This window comes from Arvicanthis niloticus, chromosome 5 (assembly GCF_011762505.2).
Source record: "Arvicanthis niloticus isolate mArvNil1 chromosome 5, mArvNil1.pat.X, whole genome shotgun sequence".
Lineage (NCBI taxonomy): Eukaryota > Metazoa > Chordata > Mammalia > Rodentia > Muridae > Arvicanthis > Arvicanthis niloticus.
The window spans coordinates 37,752,328-37,770,443 of NC_047662.1; the positions used below are offsets into that span (position 1 = coordinate 37,752,328).

At 50.6% G+C, this 18,116-nt stretch overlaps 1 protein-coding gene across 8 annotated transcripts; it reads right to left on the minus strand.

Annotated features, from left to right (window-relative positions):
- Positions 1 to 2,884: 2,884 nt before the first annotated feature.
- On the minus strand, positions 2,885 to 17,696 carry Tal1 (TAL bHLH transcription factor 1, erythroid differentiation factor). 8 transcript variants are annotated; one of them, XM_076934425.1, is made up of 6 exons: positions 17,219 to 17,588; positions 16,921 to 17,052; positions 14,865 to 15,011; positions 11,198 to 11,644; positions 9,977 to 10,071; positions 2,885 to 6,380 (listed from the first exon to the last, which is right to left on the minus strand). In XM_076934425.1, the coding sequence occupies exons 4-6, from the start codon at positions 11,641 to 11,643 to the stop codon at positions 5,932 to 5,934; spliced, it is 990 nt and encodes a 329-aa protein (XP_076790540.1). In that variant the 5' UTR covers position 11,644; positions 14,865 to 15,011; positions 16,921 to 17,052; positions 17,219 to 17,588; the 3' UTR covers positions 2,885 to 5,931. The 8 variants fall into 8 exon arrangements, with proteins under 8 accessions (XP_076790540.1, XP_076790543.1, XP_076790542.1 ...); XM_076934428.1 differs by lacking the exons at positions 16,921 to 17,052; positions 17,219 to 17,588 and adding an exon at positions 17,628 to 17,696; XM_076934427.1 differs by lacking the exon at positions 16,921 to 17,052.
- Between the last annotated feature and the right edge of the window lie 420 nt (positions 17,697 to 18,116).

The following is an 18,116-nucleotide window of genomic DNA, read 5'->3' on the forward strand; positions in this document are numbered from 1 at the left end:
CCCTGGATGATCCAGATATACCCTCTTTTACTCAGACTCATGGTAATTAAGCTCTGTGACTAGGTAACATGGTTTACATGGGCAGGGATTTGTGTGGGGGGCCTGGGGAGCAGGGAGGTAATGACACAGTGATGGCTTCTGAGGAACACATACTTGTTTTACAAAAAGGGAAGCAGATAGGAACCAACATGAGGAGGCCAGACAGCTGACTTGATTCCCAGCCCCCATGCCTGGTCTTTATTTATCATTCCATACCAGCCTTTCAGGTTCTTGCTGCTGTCAGACGTGAGGCCCAGAGAGAAAAAGAGAGCCTGCGGGAGTAGAAGAGTTGTTCATGGCCAGTAGGGAAGGAACCTGAATGTCCATACCCTAAGGTGCTGTGCAGAGGGCTTAATCAGACTTGGTTCCAGCTCCGGGGAGGGGGAGTTGTGTTTCAGTGCAGAAGCAAATAAATAAGCAAATGTTAGGGCAGGAAGGGCCAGCATACAGGGTATCCCATGGGGATGCAAAAGAGGCATCATCCAGTCAGTCCCATGGAGTCAGGAAAGCTTCCTGGACTTCAGGACAATTCAACCAAATGAGAGTGGGCAGAGAGGAAGATCGGCTGTTCTGTGAAAAATAGCCCAAGATTCAACATCTGGGAGGACATAAAACAATAAAATAGTCTAGAACAGAAAGAAAGAAAGAAAAAGAAAGAAAGAAAGGAAGAAAGGAAGGGAGGAAGGAAAGAAGGAAGATAGCACACTAGGCACAAAAGAGTGAGCGGCGGGGAGGGGATGCCATCCAGTTGTATAGTACGTGCCTGACATCCTGATAGGCACGAAGACCTGGATTCAGTTCCTGTCACTGAATAAACCTGGTAGTGTAGTGCATACCTGTAATCCCAGCAATCCAGAGAAAGAGGCAAGAAGGTCAGAAGTTCAAGGTCATCCTTATAATAGGTTAATAGGTTTGAGGCCAGCCTAGGCTACATGAGACCCTGTCTCATAAACACACACACACACACACACACACACACACACACACACACACACACACACGAGTGGTGAGAAATAAAGGGGAACAGATCAGCAATCAGCAGGACTCAGGGCACTTTCCTTGTGGAGTCAGGGATTCTGGGCTTCAGGGACATTGTCTCAGAACAGGAAGAGTGGGCCTGCCTACTTGTCAATATGAGATTCAAGGCTTGGAAAGACATTTTCTCTCTGGGTCTCTGTCCCCATCGATGACCTCCAGGAGCCAGTTTGTCTTCTCAGCAGCCAGAATCTTCAGGCTCTCTTTGTCCCCATTACATGGAAAGCTTTATTTCTCCTGAGGAAAATCCTTCTAAGATGGGGAGTGGCATCAGGTTGCTATCTACCCGTTCCTCTCTGCAGCTCTTTCCAGACACCAGCTGCCTCAACGTTGCGTTGCTAAAACCAATTAACTCAGCCTTTCCTTGCATGGCCCCTCAGTTGTACTAAACATGGCTGGCCACTTTCTCCACCCCACACACTATTCTTCTTTCTCTGCCCTCTTTCTTTCTCTCCTGTCATGGTAGTCCCTCAGGTCTATAAGCCTAAGATCCATTTTTCTCCCCTCCCCAAGGCCAAATCCTACCTACCATCCTTGCCCTGGGCCAGGGAGAGTCATATCTGAGTTAGGTCAGATATTGACACTCACACTGAATCCTACCCTCTCCCTATAGGAGATGGATAGAAGCCAACAGGACAGAACGCTGCTGAGACTAGAGACAGGCCAGATGGGAGCTAACAGTGAGACTACTGAATTGCCAGTTGTTGAATCTGAGCTAGTCCATGTCTCTAGATTTGGGGTTGAGTACTGAGGTCCAGAGAAGAAGAAAGAAAAAAGCCTTTTCAGGGCTTCTTAGCCTATGTAACAAGTAGACAGAAAGGCCCAATCCTGTCCCTAGGACAATACTGTCTCTGACGCCAGGAATCATCTGACTCTGAATGGAAGGTGGCACCCTAGGGCCTTCCCTGAACTGTCCCTGTCGATCTGTCAATTTTTGTCCCTTACCACTCTTCTTGGCTTTGGTTTTTGAGAGTTTCATGTAGCCCAGGCTGGCCTGAATAAAACTCACTGTGGGCTAGTACTGATTGCTCTCTGACTGTTTGACTCTGGTTGTGTCTGTGGATTCAGCATCGCCCTACTGAACTGTAAGCTTCAGTGGAGAGCATCCATGTCTGTTTCATTCAATGCAGAACCCTCGACAACAGAACAGTATCTGCCCAGAGCAGGTGCTCAACAAGTGCTTGTTAAATGAGAAAACAGAAGCCACAAGAGACCAAACATCTATGCGTAATGGCCTCCCCAAGACCCACAGTCTCTGTCTCAAATTCCAATCATGAAACTCCAGCACCTACAGGGCAACTCACAACGGTTTGCAACTCCAGTTCCAAGGAATCTGACTCCCTCTTCTGGCCTCTGGGGGCACTGCACCTATACATATAAAACATTTTTCTTTTAATCGGAAAAAAAAAAAAAGGCCAGGTGTAAAAGATGCAGTTCTCACTGAATCATCAGGAAATCCATGGACACCAATGGTGGGTAACAGCCCACCTAAGACCTCACTGGGAACAAGGGCCCCCACCAGGGAAATTGATCTAACAATAAGGAGAAAGCTGACCCAACACAGAGAGGGCCAGGCTGTTTAGGGCTGCAAACACAAGGACAGGATACTGAAGCCCTGTGGAGCCTTGTAGAAGGGAGGAAAGGGGACCCCCCCCCCCAGAGTAGCCTTCCTCCCTACATCACAGGCTTGCTCAGAGATTAGAAGCTAGCTCCTAAGAGCATTGGAGCCAAGCCCCGCCAGCCTTTTCCCTTAATGTCCCCATTCTCAGGCTCTGGGGGGCAAAGTCCAAGTACAAAGTCCAGGCCCCTTTGTAAAACTTTTATTTAGAAATCTTCCCCATATAACCTTATATATATATACACACACTATCATCACCACACTGGTATTTTTTGTTTTTGTTTCTGTTTTTTTTTTTTTTTTTTTTTCAATAAAGAGTCACACGCCCACAGTGTTGGCCTCTAGGCTGTACAAATATCAAGGTACCCGGAGTAGTTACTCCTCTTCTGCAGAAAAACACAGAGACCAACACAATTCATCACATACAGTACAACACTGACGGAAAGTGCTGGGCTTGCCCACAGACATGGCGTGCTATGTACACAGGCTGAGGCAAGCCTTTGGCAGAGGGTCATGTACCACTGGGATCCCAAGTACGGCTAGACCCACCCAAAAGGCCAAAATAGCTGTCAGCTCACTACCGTTGCTGTGCTCTTTGTTTTTGTCTCTGGAAAAGGATAAAGGTTGTACCATCTTGTCACTTGCCACCACAAATAAACGTAAATTATTCTTGAAGGGTGGGATTCTCTCTGTAGTTATATTTATCACTGGCTTTTTAAAAAATGTTTTCTCATGCTTACATTTCCCCCTTCGTACAGATATTGTTCTTGGGATGCTGCGATTTCTTCAAGGGCAAGGAGGAGGCAAAGGAAGAGAGATACGGGGTGTGAGAACAGAATTTGGAGTCTTTCTTAGATCTTACAAAGACCAAAACCCTGGCTCTTCCCTGCCCAGCCCCTTCAGAAACTGTAGCATCGTCTGGAGGCACTATCCATGTCCCCAGCCTCTCTCACTCCTGTCTCTTGCCTGGAATAGGGACAAATTAAGATTAATCTTAGAAATGAGCATCTGGATAGCTCAGTGGAAAAGATTTTATAATCTAAATGACACAAACATGAACTGCGCAGGCCTGAACTCTGGCTGGAGTCTCACGGCAGTCAGTACTAAGGGAAATGAAGCTTCTCCTGTGTCTGTGCTGGGTATAGAACACAGAACCCCATGTGCGTATTCTCCCCTGCACTGTGCCCTCAGTGCACAAGAGCAGTCTTCACAGACCCAGTGAACTTCCAATGTTATTATCTCAGCGGTCCACACCACTGCCTAGCGCATTTATCCCAGGGAAGTTGCAAAGCTGATGAAGAGAACTGCAGCTTAAGCTCCCAACAAATGTGTGATCCCTCTCATAAAATCCACCTACAGATCCACATTTTTCATTCCCAAATCATCATTCCACTAAGAAGCAAACACAGCCTTAGAGCCCAGGACAGTCATTCCATTTTCTCATGGGTCAGACTCCTTGAACTAACTCCCAAGCAATGGGAAGGAACCAACCTTAATGTTCATGGCAATAGGTGTGATAGCAGAATGTGACAGGAGACAAAGAATCACAGTGCCTTAGTAGCTGACCATATTGTCCCTATACCTGGGGGCCCTCAGTGCTTAATAGGAAGGGAAGCAGGATCCATCTCTGTCTACCTAAGTCTATACTCAGGTCCCATCATGGTGCAAACAAGCCACTGTGCTGAATGTCCAACAGAAAAGTGATGGGCTCACACATTGCACGATGGGGCCTTTGGATGTTTTCTCTCTAGCTTGAAGGCAAAGCCTGGAGAGAGTGAGAGCCGAGTGACACCAATACAATGACAGATACACAGGACTTCTGTGCACTTTGTTCCATGAGCTTGAACTTCATTATAGGCAGGCCTAGCTTTAGGACAAACAGGTCCCACCTGGATTGACACAGGGGAGAAACAATGGGGTAGTTGTCCATACTACAAAAGGATTCTTCACTTTACAAAATGACTTGCAGGATTATGTCTTTAAAAGATGGAAAAGAAGGACTTGCTTTACAAAAATTTCATGTACAGCTTTTAGAGGGGGCACTCACTTCCTGTTAAACCAACCTACCATGCACACACGTAGGGCCTGCAGCTGTGTGAGGGGAGAATACTTAAAGTTAAGCTGAGCAAATATGCATGCTCAGGTCTCAGCCAGGGCCTTGCCTCTGACTGGACTCCTGGCCTTAGCGTCAGGCTACGTCTTGGGTTATATCATGGCCTAGAGTTGCCACCAGCAACTGGTCAGGCAGAATCCCAAATAGAGTATTTACGGGACAGTTTGTACTCCATTTGGAAGTCCAAACCATCAGCCAACAGACATCTTGCAATGGGAAGCTTCCTTTAAGCTTCCTGGGAAAGCCTATGGGCTGCACAGCCCCAGCACCAACATGCAATGCACCAGCACACTGTCATGTACTCTCCTGCACAGTGATGTGCAGGAGTTGAAACCCAGTGCCTCAAACACTCTTGCTTTGCTCACCCTAATGTCACTCTCCCTTTCTGTGCCTGCACACAGCCTAACAAAGCATGCTTAAGGCTGCCAACTTGGTCTTCACAGCCACAGGATAGGAAGGCAGGTCTCAGTGGCGACAAAACAGAGCTCTGATTCCCCGGAGCAAAAAGGGCTGTTGGGTTTTCTGCCCCAACTAGTTGAGAGCAGGTTGTCTGTTTACTGGCCATTTTTTCCAAACAGGCCCTGAAGAAGGCACCTCGAGGCTTGACTCTCCACAGCAGCTGGCAAGCTGGATGGATCAACACGGACCTAGGTGAAGACGGGGCTCAGGAAACGGTCAGCTCTTGGGTACCTATATATTTGAACAGAAGCTGCCACAAAAGCCACCCCAGCCAGCTCGGGATGGGAGAAAGGCAAGGCAGAGGCCAACTGGATGCCTCAGGTAACAGGTGACAACCCCAGATCTTGTCCAAAACAAGGCTCACAAACTCTAGACCAAAACCAGTGACACTTGAGCCTCATAATTGGGGAAACCTTGGGGCTTGGGAAAGGGAGAAGACCGTGCCATCTTCTGAAAAAGTACCTACTACTTCACTCTGTGTTCCTATTCTGTTTCCAGGCAGGAAACAGAAATGCCAGCCCAGGGTCAGTTGGGACTTCCCAAAGTTCAGACCTTAAGGGAAGTTCATTAAGTCCATTGACCTGCTTCTCATCCCACCTGCCCTGAAGCCCAGCAATCCAGGGGCCTAAAGGCCCCTGCCTGCTGGCCCTGGGCAGCCCCAGACGCATCACCGGGGGCCAGCCCCATCAGCTGCAGGCAGCAGAGCAGGATGGAGGCTGCGGGGAGTGTGCTTGGGTGTTGGCTCCTCTGTGTAACTGTCCGGGCTGGCTGCCCCATCCAGAGAGCTGCCACAGCTGGAGTTGGGAGAAAGCACGTCCTGCAGAAGGTCTTCGGGGGGTATGCCACCCGCTGCCCCACCCCCACCAGCTCCCACCACGGGGTCCTTGCCAGGTTTGGCACGCTGGGTGCCTTCCTCCTCCTGGTCATTGAGCAACTTGGCCAGGAAATTGATGTACTTCATGGCGAGGCGGAGGATCTCATTTTTGCTTAGTTTCTTGTCTGGTGGGTGGGTGGGGATCAGCTTTCGGAGCTCAGCAAATGCCCCATTCACGTTCTGCTGCCGCCATCGCTCCCGGCTGTTGGTGAAGATGCGTCTCACTACTTTGGTGTGAGGACCTGAGGATTGAAGGACATAGGTTAGAGGCAGGTAGAGACCTCCAAAGGGCTCCTCTACTGAGAAGCTAGGGAGCTAAAAGCAAGGAGTCCTCATCTCAGAAGTCCAGTTGACACATCACTGTGAGATCTATATCCCTCCAGCCCTATCTTACCAACTTCACAACTCTACCTGTTTCCTCTCCATCACCTTCCATAAATGACATGTGTCTGAGAGTGCTGGGCCCCTCCTGTGGGCTACACAGCATTTAATATGTCTCTTCTCTCTCTCTCTCTCTCTCTCTTTCTCTCTCTCTCTCTCTCTCTCTCTCTCACTGAGACAGGGTTCAGGGTCTCACTATGTAGCTCTGGATGTTCTGCAACTCACTATGTAGACTAGACAGGTCTGGAACTCACCAAGATCCACCTGCCTCTGCCTCCCACATTCTGGAACTGGGATTAAAGGCACACTCCACTATGCCCAGCTAGACAAGAGCCATATTTCACTCAGGCATTTATGCCAAGAGGCCTTAGACACCAAAAGCCAGACTATCTGGGTTCAGTTGCTGACCAGATCTCACTGTCTCAACGTCTTCATCTGCACATTGGAAATATTACTAGTAATTCAGGTCACAGATGGTTCTGGCTGATGGATCACACAGGTAAAGTGCCTACAATAACAGCTTCTGCATCAGACTTCACTAACTAAGAGGCAGTGTTACTATCTGTTCACCAGTTTTTCTGCTAACAATGTGGTAGGTGTTAAGGGAATAAAACAAGAGAGGCAATCTCTCTCTGTGTTTTTTGTTTGTTTGTTTGATTGGTTGGTTTGGTTTGGCTTGGTTTTTTTCAAGACAGGGTCTCTATAGCCCTGGCTGTCTTGGAACTCTGTCTGTAGACCAGGCTGGTCTCAAACGATGAACTCTGCCTGACACTGCCTCCTGAGTGTTGGAATTAAAGGTGTATCTGGCTCAGGCCGGGTCTTTACACTCAAGGAGTTTACATTTTAATGGAGATGGGAGGTGATGAACAAGGAACCAACAAATGGAAAATACAACCCAAAGGCAGGCTGACAAGTAAAGATGTAAGGAAACTACCATGCTCAGCTAAGGCAGCTGGCAACGACCTTTCTCAGCAGCAACATTTATTTAAAAAACAACACTTCAGGTTGTCTAGTCATCTAGACACAGGAAGGGAAGAAGCCTGAATGGACTGGTGGGCATAAGAGGAGAGGAGACAGTGTCCAGATCTCATAGGACCCTACAGTAAAAAGGATGAAAATTCAGTTCTAGGTATGACAGAAGCAGGATGTTTCTTAAGTGGCCTTTCACGATGGCAAGAGGGAGAATGGGGAGGAGGGTAGAGAGCAGAGGGAAAGGAAAGATCTCTAGGCCCCCAACTCCAGGAAAGAAAATAGAAAAACAACCATGCACAGCCATGCCCGGTCTCAGAAAAGGATTCTAAGGACTGCCTCTGGCCGGGCGGTGGTGGCGCACGCCTTTAATCCCAGCACTTGGGAGGCAGAGGCAGGTAGATTTCTGAGTTCGAGGCCAGCCTGGTCTACTGAGTGAGTTCCAGGACAGCCAAGGCTATACAGAGAAACCCTGTCTCAAAAAAAAAAAAAAAAAAAAAAAAAAAACAAAAACAAAAAAGAAAAAAAAAAAAAGGACTGCCTCTGGACCAAATAATCACTGTCACACTGATACCAAGACTGCCAGGCAGTGGACAACACCAATGTACTTGTGTGCAGCACCTAATGTGTGCCAAGCTCTGAACCAAGTATCCAAGCATGATCTGGAATTCTGAGAGCCAGGGGAGACACCAGCGCTTCTACCAGTGTCCCCGAGCCCTGGGCTGAGGTTAATGCTTCCCTGCCACCACAAAGCCACAGGCCTCATGACAACCTTCAGGAAGTTTGATGTACAGAAGAAATAGCTCAGTCTGAGGATCCTGCTTACCCTCTTCTAGTAACCTCTGAGTCCAGAGCTCAAGATTGGAAACTTGGGAAATAAAGAGAGGGGGAAGGAACAGGCAGGTTAAGAGGCCATCCGAGTTCACTGGTGACCAATTGGACATGTGATTCTTGATGGTCCCTTTTTCTCATTTGTGTGTGCCTATACCTACACTCCATGTTTCACCCCTTGCCTTCCCTGCAGTTCCCTGAAGATCTGCAAGGGTAAAATTCAGACTGGGGAAAACATCACAAATCTACTGGGCAGAATACACTGGGCTGCTGCACAGAGAGCAAGTTGGTGTCCCCAGATCTCTAAACAAAAGGGGGGGGGTGTCTCTCAACAGTGACATAGGAGCACCAGTCCTCTGCACTGTGGCTAATGTTGTGAACTAATCAGAGCTCCGAAGTGGACTGGGGTCACTAGAATCATTGTCACAATGAGGGACAGACAAGATAGACTCTGGAGGGTGGGGAGGAATTCAGAACTTATTCCAAAGCATAAGACCTATAATTATGGTCTAGGACTTGGCTCTGTGGCTTTGCACAGGCTGCTTAACCTCTTTGAAATCCGATTTCTCCATCTGTGAAATAGAAGTAAAATTAACCTCATGGGTTTGTGTTGAGAATTCTGTAAAGACCAGGGATATAAAAAAGTCATCTGATACATGCAGTAACTGTCCAACAAATGGCAGCAATGGTAGCTGTCACCACCTTACTTCACTTTCTTGGGGTGACTGGTGACTGTTAGCTATGTGTTGGTGTGGGGAGTCGAGCTGTGGATGAGATACACAGAACTGTGTGGGGAAGATCTCAGTGTTGGGTGGACACAACTTTACTGTTCCCTGACAGCTTTCTGACAGGCAGAGAAAGAGGAGAAGCACCTACCACAGAACCTACCAGGAGCTGGAGAACTCGCTATTATCCAGAAGCACCCACCACCCTTCCCCTCCTGGTTCTGTCTGTATTCTGGGTTGTTCCTGGTGTCTCTTCTGTGTTCTCAGAACCTGTCCCTTCCTCTCTAGAATCTTCTCTAGAAGCTCAAGTTCCACAATACACCCTCTATAGGCTTGGTTTTCGCTTTCTGCAAGCCTCAACACACTTCTTACTAAGGCCCCAGACAGATAGCAGCACTCTTAGCATGCAGAGAGCACCCTCCTGCCCGGATACCATCAAGTCAACTTTGGGAGTAGGTGGGGCTCTAAATTTCCACTCATCCAAGGCAAAGAATATTCAGAGAGTTCTCACAAGTGCTGAGTCCCCCTGATTATATATTCCATGGCACTGTAAGCCATGCTTGGTCTTAGCCCAGATTGTGGAAGAGATACAGAGGGCTCTCATAATAATGACACCTGGGGGAGGTGGGTCTTAATGGGCACAAGTGTAGTCAGAAATTCCAAAGTGGATTCAAGATGCAGTTCAGGGACTTTCTGTGGGTCAGGCACTGGCTTTGGGGGGCATAAAGTGTTTCTCCCCTTCCTGGATCCAAAGTGCAGGGATCAAGCCTAGAGTGGGAACTGCATGTGGCTGACTCTGCAGGTGTGGCTTAAGTGCCAGTCCTAATTCAGCTCCAGGGTGAAGAGTTCTGGCAGTCTGGGGTCCCCAGCACTGCCTCAGTGCTTTCCACTATAGATGGCTCTAACCAGGCCAGGGATGGGTGCAGACTCACCATCAGTAATCTCCATCTCATATGGGGAGGGCCTCCTCTTCACCCGGTTGTTGTTAGTGAACATGGGGAAGGCATCCGGTTCCCCGAAGAACCCACTGTGGAAAGAGAAGGTAGATCACAATGAGGTAAAAGAATCCTTAGATTCTCCCTGCATATCTCCAGTCCCCTCCCACTAAGGTACCCTGCTCCTTCACACTTAAAATGCAGATTGAGTATACATGTATTCACAGAATCGAAGAGGGTGAACATACGGAACAAAACAAATGTGGGGGGCGGGGCGGCGTATTCCTTTGCTCAAGTACACACACACACACACACACACACACACACACACACACACACCACAAACATGCGCTCCCCTCACACCCAGATACATTCAATCCTGGTAGACTTTCCTCAGGGACAAGTATCTACACAGGCCGGCATGGTGATGGCAGTGACAGTGGGCGACTCCCACACCACAAAGGGTCTCACAGTGTCCCCTCCCACAGACCTCACCCACCATCACTCTGATCACAGATCGAAGCCTCTTCCCTCACTCACCAACCCTTCACAGCGCTCCCCTGCTGCTCTCCCATCCCGGGTTGTCCTATAATTCTCTCCTAACGCCGGTCCAACACTTTGCCGGCCTCTCAGCTTCCCATCACCACCGGGCCCAGCAAGGAGACCGACATTCTCACACCAGTTATACCCGCCTGGATCCAACCACGCAGGTAAGGGGCAGAAGGACTAGGAGCAGATGACAGTGTTGCTCACCGCATCCTAGCAGAGGTTGAGAAGAGCTGCCTTCAGCAACCGCCCGTAGATCCTTCTCTCCAGCCTGTCCACCCACCGCTGCAGCTTCCAGAGGAATTCACCCTTTGTGGCGAACCTCACTTCTGCTGCAGAGGGGTATTCAGACACTGGCCCAGAACTCATATTCAAAGAATCCCTCCTACTCAACAGTAGTTAGCAATCTCCGCGGCTTTTTACACCCACCCACATGCCTGCATCCTTGGAAGTGCAGGCTACCAGCCCCCCACCCCCACCCACCCACCCCGGTTTCGACACAACTGTAGCTCCCTAAGTACCACCGGTCCTTCCTGACAGTCTATCTCACTGGGGGCCCTTTTCCCACTAGCAGGAGGGGTGAGGGGACTCTAGACTCTGGTCTCATCCGGGAGTCTTAAGCCATCGCCCCTCCTCTCGACCCAGAACGCTGGAGGGGGCCGGGATGCTCACCTGCCTAGTGAGGCGAGCGGCTGGCTAAGGCTATAGAGCAGCGCTCGGCCGGGGCCGGCGGGGGCTGCCAGCGCGGGCGGGCTCAGCTGCACCATGCGGCCGTCTCCCGGCAGCTCTGCAGGAGCCGAAGCAGGCGCGGGCGCCGGGGCAGGTCCCGGAGGTCTGCACAGCTCGGTGGTGGGCACCCGATGGCGAGCTTCTGCTGCTACCGCGTCGCGGCCCTTTAAGTCCCTCGCGGCACCGCCCCCACCGGTGGGGCCGCCCCCCGCGCCGCTGCGCGCGCCTAGCTCGATGACAGGGGGCTCAGCCGGGGCTGCGCGGCTCGTCTCCTTGGCGACGCCGTTGAGCAGGACTAGGTGCGGGGGGGCCATGCGGGCCTCGGCCGCGTCCTGTCCCTCTAGTTGCGGGTCACTGCGTGCCGCCTCGCTCGGCGGCCGCTCCGTCATCCTGTAACAAGGCAAAGAGGAGGTCACCCACTGAAATCTGAAAAGCGGACAAACTCAGCGCCACGTGGGCGCACACCCCAACCCTGCTGGCGTGAAGGGCCAGCAGGCTTGGAGCTGGAGCACCCGGCTCTAGACTGGGAAAAAAGGGTGGGCCAAGCTCAGGAGGCACAGTGTCCAAGGGTAGGTAGGAAAAGAGTTGGAGAAAGATGGCAGAAACATTGGAAGAAAAGGAATACAGCCAGCGAAACAAAAATCGAAGGGAAAAAGAAGGAAGGAAATGCACAGAGAAAGAAAGATCACCCAGTCCCTCCTTCTTAGGCCACAGGGGAAGGGGAGGGAACAAATCCCCTGAGCAAGCTTGTCCTTCCCGCCCCACTTTTGGTTTTGGCGGGGAATCTGTCCAGTGCTATAGGAACCTCTCCCAATCTACTGCTAAACACATGCGCCGCAAATATACACCCAGGAACACTATGGTGGTGAAGTAGGGTGTGGAGGCTTGCAAGAATTGTGCTTTGTTCAGCTACAGATGTCAGAAAGATTCCAGAGGGACCTGTCACTTTCTGACAATATTCTCCCGGAGAATATTTCCAAGAGGAAAGTTGCCTACACTAAGCAAATCCACTGTTGTATTCTGCAAGGAGCTACCCTATCATGAGAAACGAAGTCAAGAATGAAGCTGATCCTGGATTCTGGCCCTACTACCCTTCACACCCCACCCCATTCTGTTCAGCTGGACTCAAAAGTAAGCTTAGGTCTGGAAAGGAACCTAAGACACTGAAAAGTACTCCTGAAGTCACTAGAATCTGGACTCCCTTCCTGATGGAGAAAATATAAAGAAGGACCTTCCTTGAATTATTCCAGTGAAGTGCCCCCCTCCCCTCACCATACACCTTGGGATTCTCAGTACAGGGAACTCGGATCTCACTGTTTTATTGTCTCACATAGACCCTGGAGCCCAGAAACTTCTTAGGCTCCAACCATACTCCCAAGATAAGCATCGCCACTCTATTTCCCACCACATTGCATCGCCTGGCTTTACTCAGATGGTACCTGACCCAGTAACAAGCCAGACACACAATCTATAAGATTCCAAAGTTGGATGATACTTGTGAGTTGTTTTAATTAAAAAAATAAAAATACAATACATCTATGGTGGCACATGCTTATAACTGCAGCCCTGAGAAGGGGGTTAAGGAATCCTGAATTTGAGGTTAGCCTAGACTACACATAATTCTATTTCCTCAATATATACATTTGTGTATGTATGTACCTATATACACACAGACACATATATAATCACCTTAATGGGCTTTGTAAATTGTTCAAACTCAGATTTCTGCTCCCAGAATTAGATAATTAGTTATTTTGTTGCATTTTAATTTTTATTACATTTACCATTTATTTAATTTGTGTATGAGGGCACACATGCCACAGCCAGTAATGAAGAGCTTAGAGGACAATTTTCAGGAAGTAGTGATTTCCTTTCACCTGGGTCCTGGGGATCAAATTCAAGCTACCAGAATTGACAGCAACAGCCTAACCCACTGAGTCAGCTCATTGGCCCAAACTGGGGTGTTTTAAAACAGAAAATAAATACAAAAATGTCCAAGTCAGTTCCTAACAAGAGGCCATTTAATCACTGACATTAGGGCACACATAGAGCATCTGTTTGGCCACTGTAATGCTCTGGACCACAGTGATCCGGGTATGGATTCTCTCCTCTTAAGGTCTTAAGGACTTTCTTCAGCCTTCTCCAAAACTCTGGTCTATAGCCAGACACAAAATGGGGACCAAGGACTGTAATTCAGGCAACCCCTTGGGTTAGCCCAGTCAGGAAACAACAAATCTCCCAACACTTGTTACACACAAGCTGCAAAGCCAATATGGGTCTGTCTGTGATGCTTCAGTGAAATTGAACTCACAATTAGACTGGAAACAAAAGGTCTATAGACAGCGAATGCCACAACCACCGGAAATGAACCAGAAGTATAGTAGCCATCCTGGCTTCCCTCCCTGCTAGTGAAGTGCACCAGAAATAAACCAGCTCCTGGTGAAATGTACAAGCCAGAGATGCTGTCCCCTACCATCTGTGTGCTTTCAATGGCCAGTGCTTTAGTCCCAGCTTCTAAGTGACAAACATGCACTGCACTAAGCCCCAGCTTCCCTCTGACTCCCTGCTTAATTCTGCTGCAATGACGGAAGCAGGTTCCCAATGGCCAAAGGGGACACTTAGTCTAGATGAGTTGCCCCTCCAGATGCTAGAAATATTCAAGGCTCCCAGTAGAATTCTCCATGCTCAGTTCCTAGACTTCGGGCAAACCTCCTAAGACCAGGATCATCCCCAGCAGCCCAGGGGTTAACACTAACCGCTTTTATGCAATTGTTTTTATTAAGAGCGAATGGGAAAGGGAGGGGCTCAGGCTAGACTGGAGCACTGACCATCACAGCTCTTTGTGCTGCAGAGACCCAGGTTGCAGCTTCTACCTCATCTTCACCTTCCAGTAGCCCCAAAGCCAGCAGGTGACAATATTCCTCTGAACAAGGGGACCAGAAAGCTCCTTTCCTTTCCGAGTAGGGGTGGTACTGCATCTTCTCCAGCAACTCCTAGTGCTCCAAATCATAGTTTGGAGATTTTTGTTTTGTTTTAATCTACTTATTTTTAAAAGAAATAAGTCGGCCTTAGACTTGGCTGGCCTCCCATCCCTCCACACTCATATGCGCAAGACACAGTGGAGAAACACAAAGACTGCACCAAAACCTAATCCGCCAGTGAGCAACGCACTATCTCTGCCACCACTCGAGTGGAGATGCGTTCCAGCACAGCTTCTTAGGCCTTAGGCCTTAGCGGGATGGCCTTGGCCGTTTTTTTTTCCTGCCTGGAGCTCCAAGCACAGCCCACGCCACCCGGATACAGCCACAATAAAGTTACCGGCCTTGTGAAGTGTGCTCGGAACCGGACCATGGGAGCGGCCTGGAGGACATAATCCAACCAGTGGATTTTATCCAAGGCCGGAAAAAGGAAAGGGCCCTGCTGGAGGCCTGAGGCAGCTTAGTGGCAGTCAGATCGCGGGTTCTTAGCATAGGTTGGTTCCTCCACCACCACCCCCAACAATCTTCTCAATTCTGAGCCTCCCCCACCCCAGTTCACAACCCAGAATAATGTTGTATCCACAGACATTGCCCCCTCCCAAACATCCCCAAGACTCGAGGCCACAACTAACCTGGGGCATATTTATAGACCAACCCGGCTGGTTAGGACCTCCACTCCTCCGCTGGAGAGGGGTCGAGGTAGGACCCTGGAGCCGTGTTTTCCCCGTTCTCGCTGAGAGACCAGCAGTTACTTAGCTTGCCGTGAGGTCCTGCGCGGTCTGCCGCGCCCAAAGCGAGTTTCCAGGAAAGATGGGGGTGGAGAGAAAGAGGGAGGGCGAGAGAGAAAATGGGGGGTCAATGGCTGGGAATTACCTCGTGTGCCCCGCCATCCCAAAGAATAGCAAACGGCCTTCCGCCTCCAACTTGCAGGTGTTTGGAGCCCCCCCTCCCCCAAACACATCCCGATTTAAAAAAAAAAAAAAAAAAAAAGAATGAACCCTACACCTGACCAATCAGGAATAACTACTTAGTCCAACAACAACAGCCTCCCCCCCCCCACCCCCCCCGGCAGGCTGCCCAGAACATGTTCGAACCCTCTAACGGATCTGTCTAATTCAGTATGGCCGAATTTGTTTTCTAAGCATGGATGTCTCTATGCGGGTAGCTCCACAACCTGAGCCCAGGCTCCGGTTGCCGCCAAAGCACGAAGGTGTAATTCCCTATCTGACGCGGGTGGAGGACGGGATGGAAAAAAACAAGAGTTTCAGGCCCTGGTTGCTGGGTCAGAACCTGGGAGCCCTGATCCCATTCTCTTCATGACGAAGAGAACGAAGGCAGAACCCGCTTCCAAAGGTCCTATTTCCCTGCAGGGATGAAAGGCTGTATCTGTTTTAGTTGGGTCCCTTGTTTTCTTTCTAATGGGTCAAGAGATATAAAGGAAGGCATTTCTACACCTTTTCCTCCACCACCTTAGCAAAAAGATTTCCGATTTTTCGGGGCTTTGACTGGCAAAAGGTGAGAGTAACTCTTACACTGTTTTGCAGCGATAAACAAAGCAAAAGGGTGAAAGCAGACCTGACCCAAGAGAGGTAGCTGGATTTCGTTTGCTTTTATTTTTCGCCTCTTTTTTTTTTTTTTTAATTTGTTTTGCCTGAGATGTCCACCATCCAATGGCACATCGAAGTCTTGGGTTAATTGCGAAGGCTTCCTTCTCTCTGCCGCGGCTTTGGCGGAAGCTCAGAACTGCCACCTCCCTGGGTTTCAATTCAGTGTGGGAGGTTTTCTTTCTCCTTTCTAATTCAGAGAAGGAGGAGAGGAGAGACGGGGAGGAGAGACGCGGGGAGTCTACTCGTTCCCGGTGTTACTTGAGGTTAATGTTTTATGGAGTGAATCTCTATTCTGACTACCTCTTTATTTTCTTTCCCTACCCTAAACCTGGCAAATTAGGAAAAAACAGCTAGGGAGGGGCGTAATACAGGACTGCTTTGTTCTTCCTTCAAAGAAGCTAAGGGGTCGAGCTGGTGAGCTTTTTTGTTCGATTGTTTTAATTAAAAGCAGGTATTAATGGTAATGGCGATGGTGACGAAGGTATTGACAATCGCAGTCAAGGAGGAAAACGCGATCCTTTCTTGTCCAGCTAAGGTGGCCCTGAAGCGGTCCTTCCATCGTAAGCGGACTCCAAGGGCAGCTAACCCCGGATCCGACCCGACCAGGATGGGGGAGGGACAGAGAAAATGTCCCCTGGGACGATCCCGAGGACCCCCACCCCTAGCACCAGACCTAGGAAGTGTGCCCATTGTCCTTCCCGGCCTCTCTCCCAACCGCCGCGGACGCACCCGCGAAACTGACCAGAAATAGGCGAAACCCGGGCGCAGCGCGAATCCAGGCCCGGCTCTGCGGGCGGGAAGACGCTGGCCTCAGCGAACGCTGTTCATCTTCCAGATTAGAAGAGCCCCCATGCACACACCAGGGGACCCCGCAACACCAAGGCACAGACAGCCTCCGGACAGAGCTGCCGCCCACTGAGCTCTGTCCACCCATCCGAGCCAACACTGGCTCCCGAATACATCATAATTTGGAATAAAATGTGAAATCCCGCTCCCCGCCCCCATGAGGACGCCCCCACCAGCGCCTCGATCCCTCGCTCGCCCTCCCCCCACTCCCGCCCCCAGCGATTTGCAAACGCACCTCTAAAGGACACAGGCACACAGGCACAGGACTCTTGGTGGACAGGACCACACATGGTCCAGCCCCAGAGGAGGGAAGCAGATGAACACAAGCCAGCTCTGTCCCACGAGCCGGCGTAGGCAACCTGGCATACTGTCCAACATGACACAGCGACATCAGTGACAGGCAAACGCTCACAAACACACAACCTCACAGGGTGGGGATCACACCCGCCCGGCATAACGAAGCCAGCCTAACACTTTCACCGCGACACACGGGACCGACCTTGTGGAGAAAAGAAACGGGGCAATTTACATACAACGAATAAAATGCAGAGGAGTCAGAATCTCCACACCCAAACAGCGCAGGGTTTCACACTCCCGCACGCGACCTATCGCCAAAAGCCCACGCGGGAAGTAGCCACCGCAGCCTGCCGCTCACGCAAGCACTCTCAACCCGGCCGCCCGCACACACCGCCCAGAAGCAATGGAAGCCGCCAGCGCCTTGCGCTTTTCTGTCTATTGCGCAAGGGGAAAAGGGGAAGGAAGGAAGAGAGTCTCCCCGGCGGGAGGGGCAGTGGAGGGGCGTCGTGGAAAGTGCCCCCCGGGAAGAGACTGGGGAGAGGGAGCCGAGTTTGTGGCGCGCATGGGGAAGGACGGAGGAAACGGACGGGCAATTCACGGGAGGCTCCTGTCGCCTGTCCCTGGGAAGAAGGCCGGGATGCTCACGTTTTGCACCCTGGGGGCGCGCGTGGCCATGTTGGGCAGCCCCCGCCCGCGCCTTGCCGCGCGCTCTAATCCCGCTCCCGCCCGCGGCCTCGTTAGCACCGGCCGTGTGCGCCGCCGAGATAAGGCGCCGCCGCGGGCCCGCCCGCCCCCGATAAGCGCCTCGGCCATTATGGGCCAAATGATTCATTTTAATTTGGCAATTTCTCCGGAGGGAGCGGGGACGGGTTGCGGCGCTGGGCTGGCCCAGAAATGGTAGAGGAGAGGGCTGAGTGGGTACACTGGGGCCCGGCGGGTCCAGCCCATTTCCCACCCCTGGCCTCTCGGGATTCCCGCTCCCTACAAACAACCCCACTCGGATCTCCGCCTTCCAGATGCTCCTTCAGCGGCTTTAGCCGTTGTCTAGCCTCTTAAGACCACCGTGTCTCCCAAACCATTTCCAACCCTCCCTTCTTCATCCTTTTTCCTGTCTTCTCCAAAACCAGGCTGTCT

Coding starts and splice junctions, on each gene's coding strand:
- Tal1 (XM_076934423.1), bottom strand. Junction 10,072..11,197: donor CCGCTCGCCTCACTAGGCAG/GTGAGCATCCCG, acceptor CTCTTTCCACAG/TGGGTTCTTCGGGGAACCGG. Junction 6,381..9,976: donor TGAGATGGAGATTACTGATG/GTGAGTCTGCAC, acceptor TTCAATCCTCAG/GTCCTCACACCAAAGTAGTG.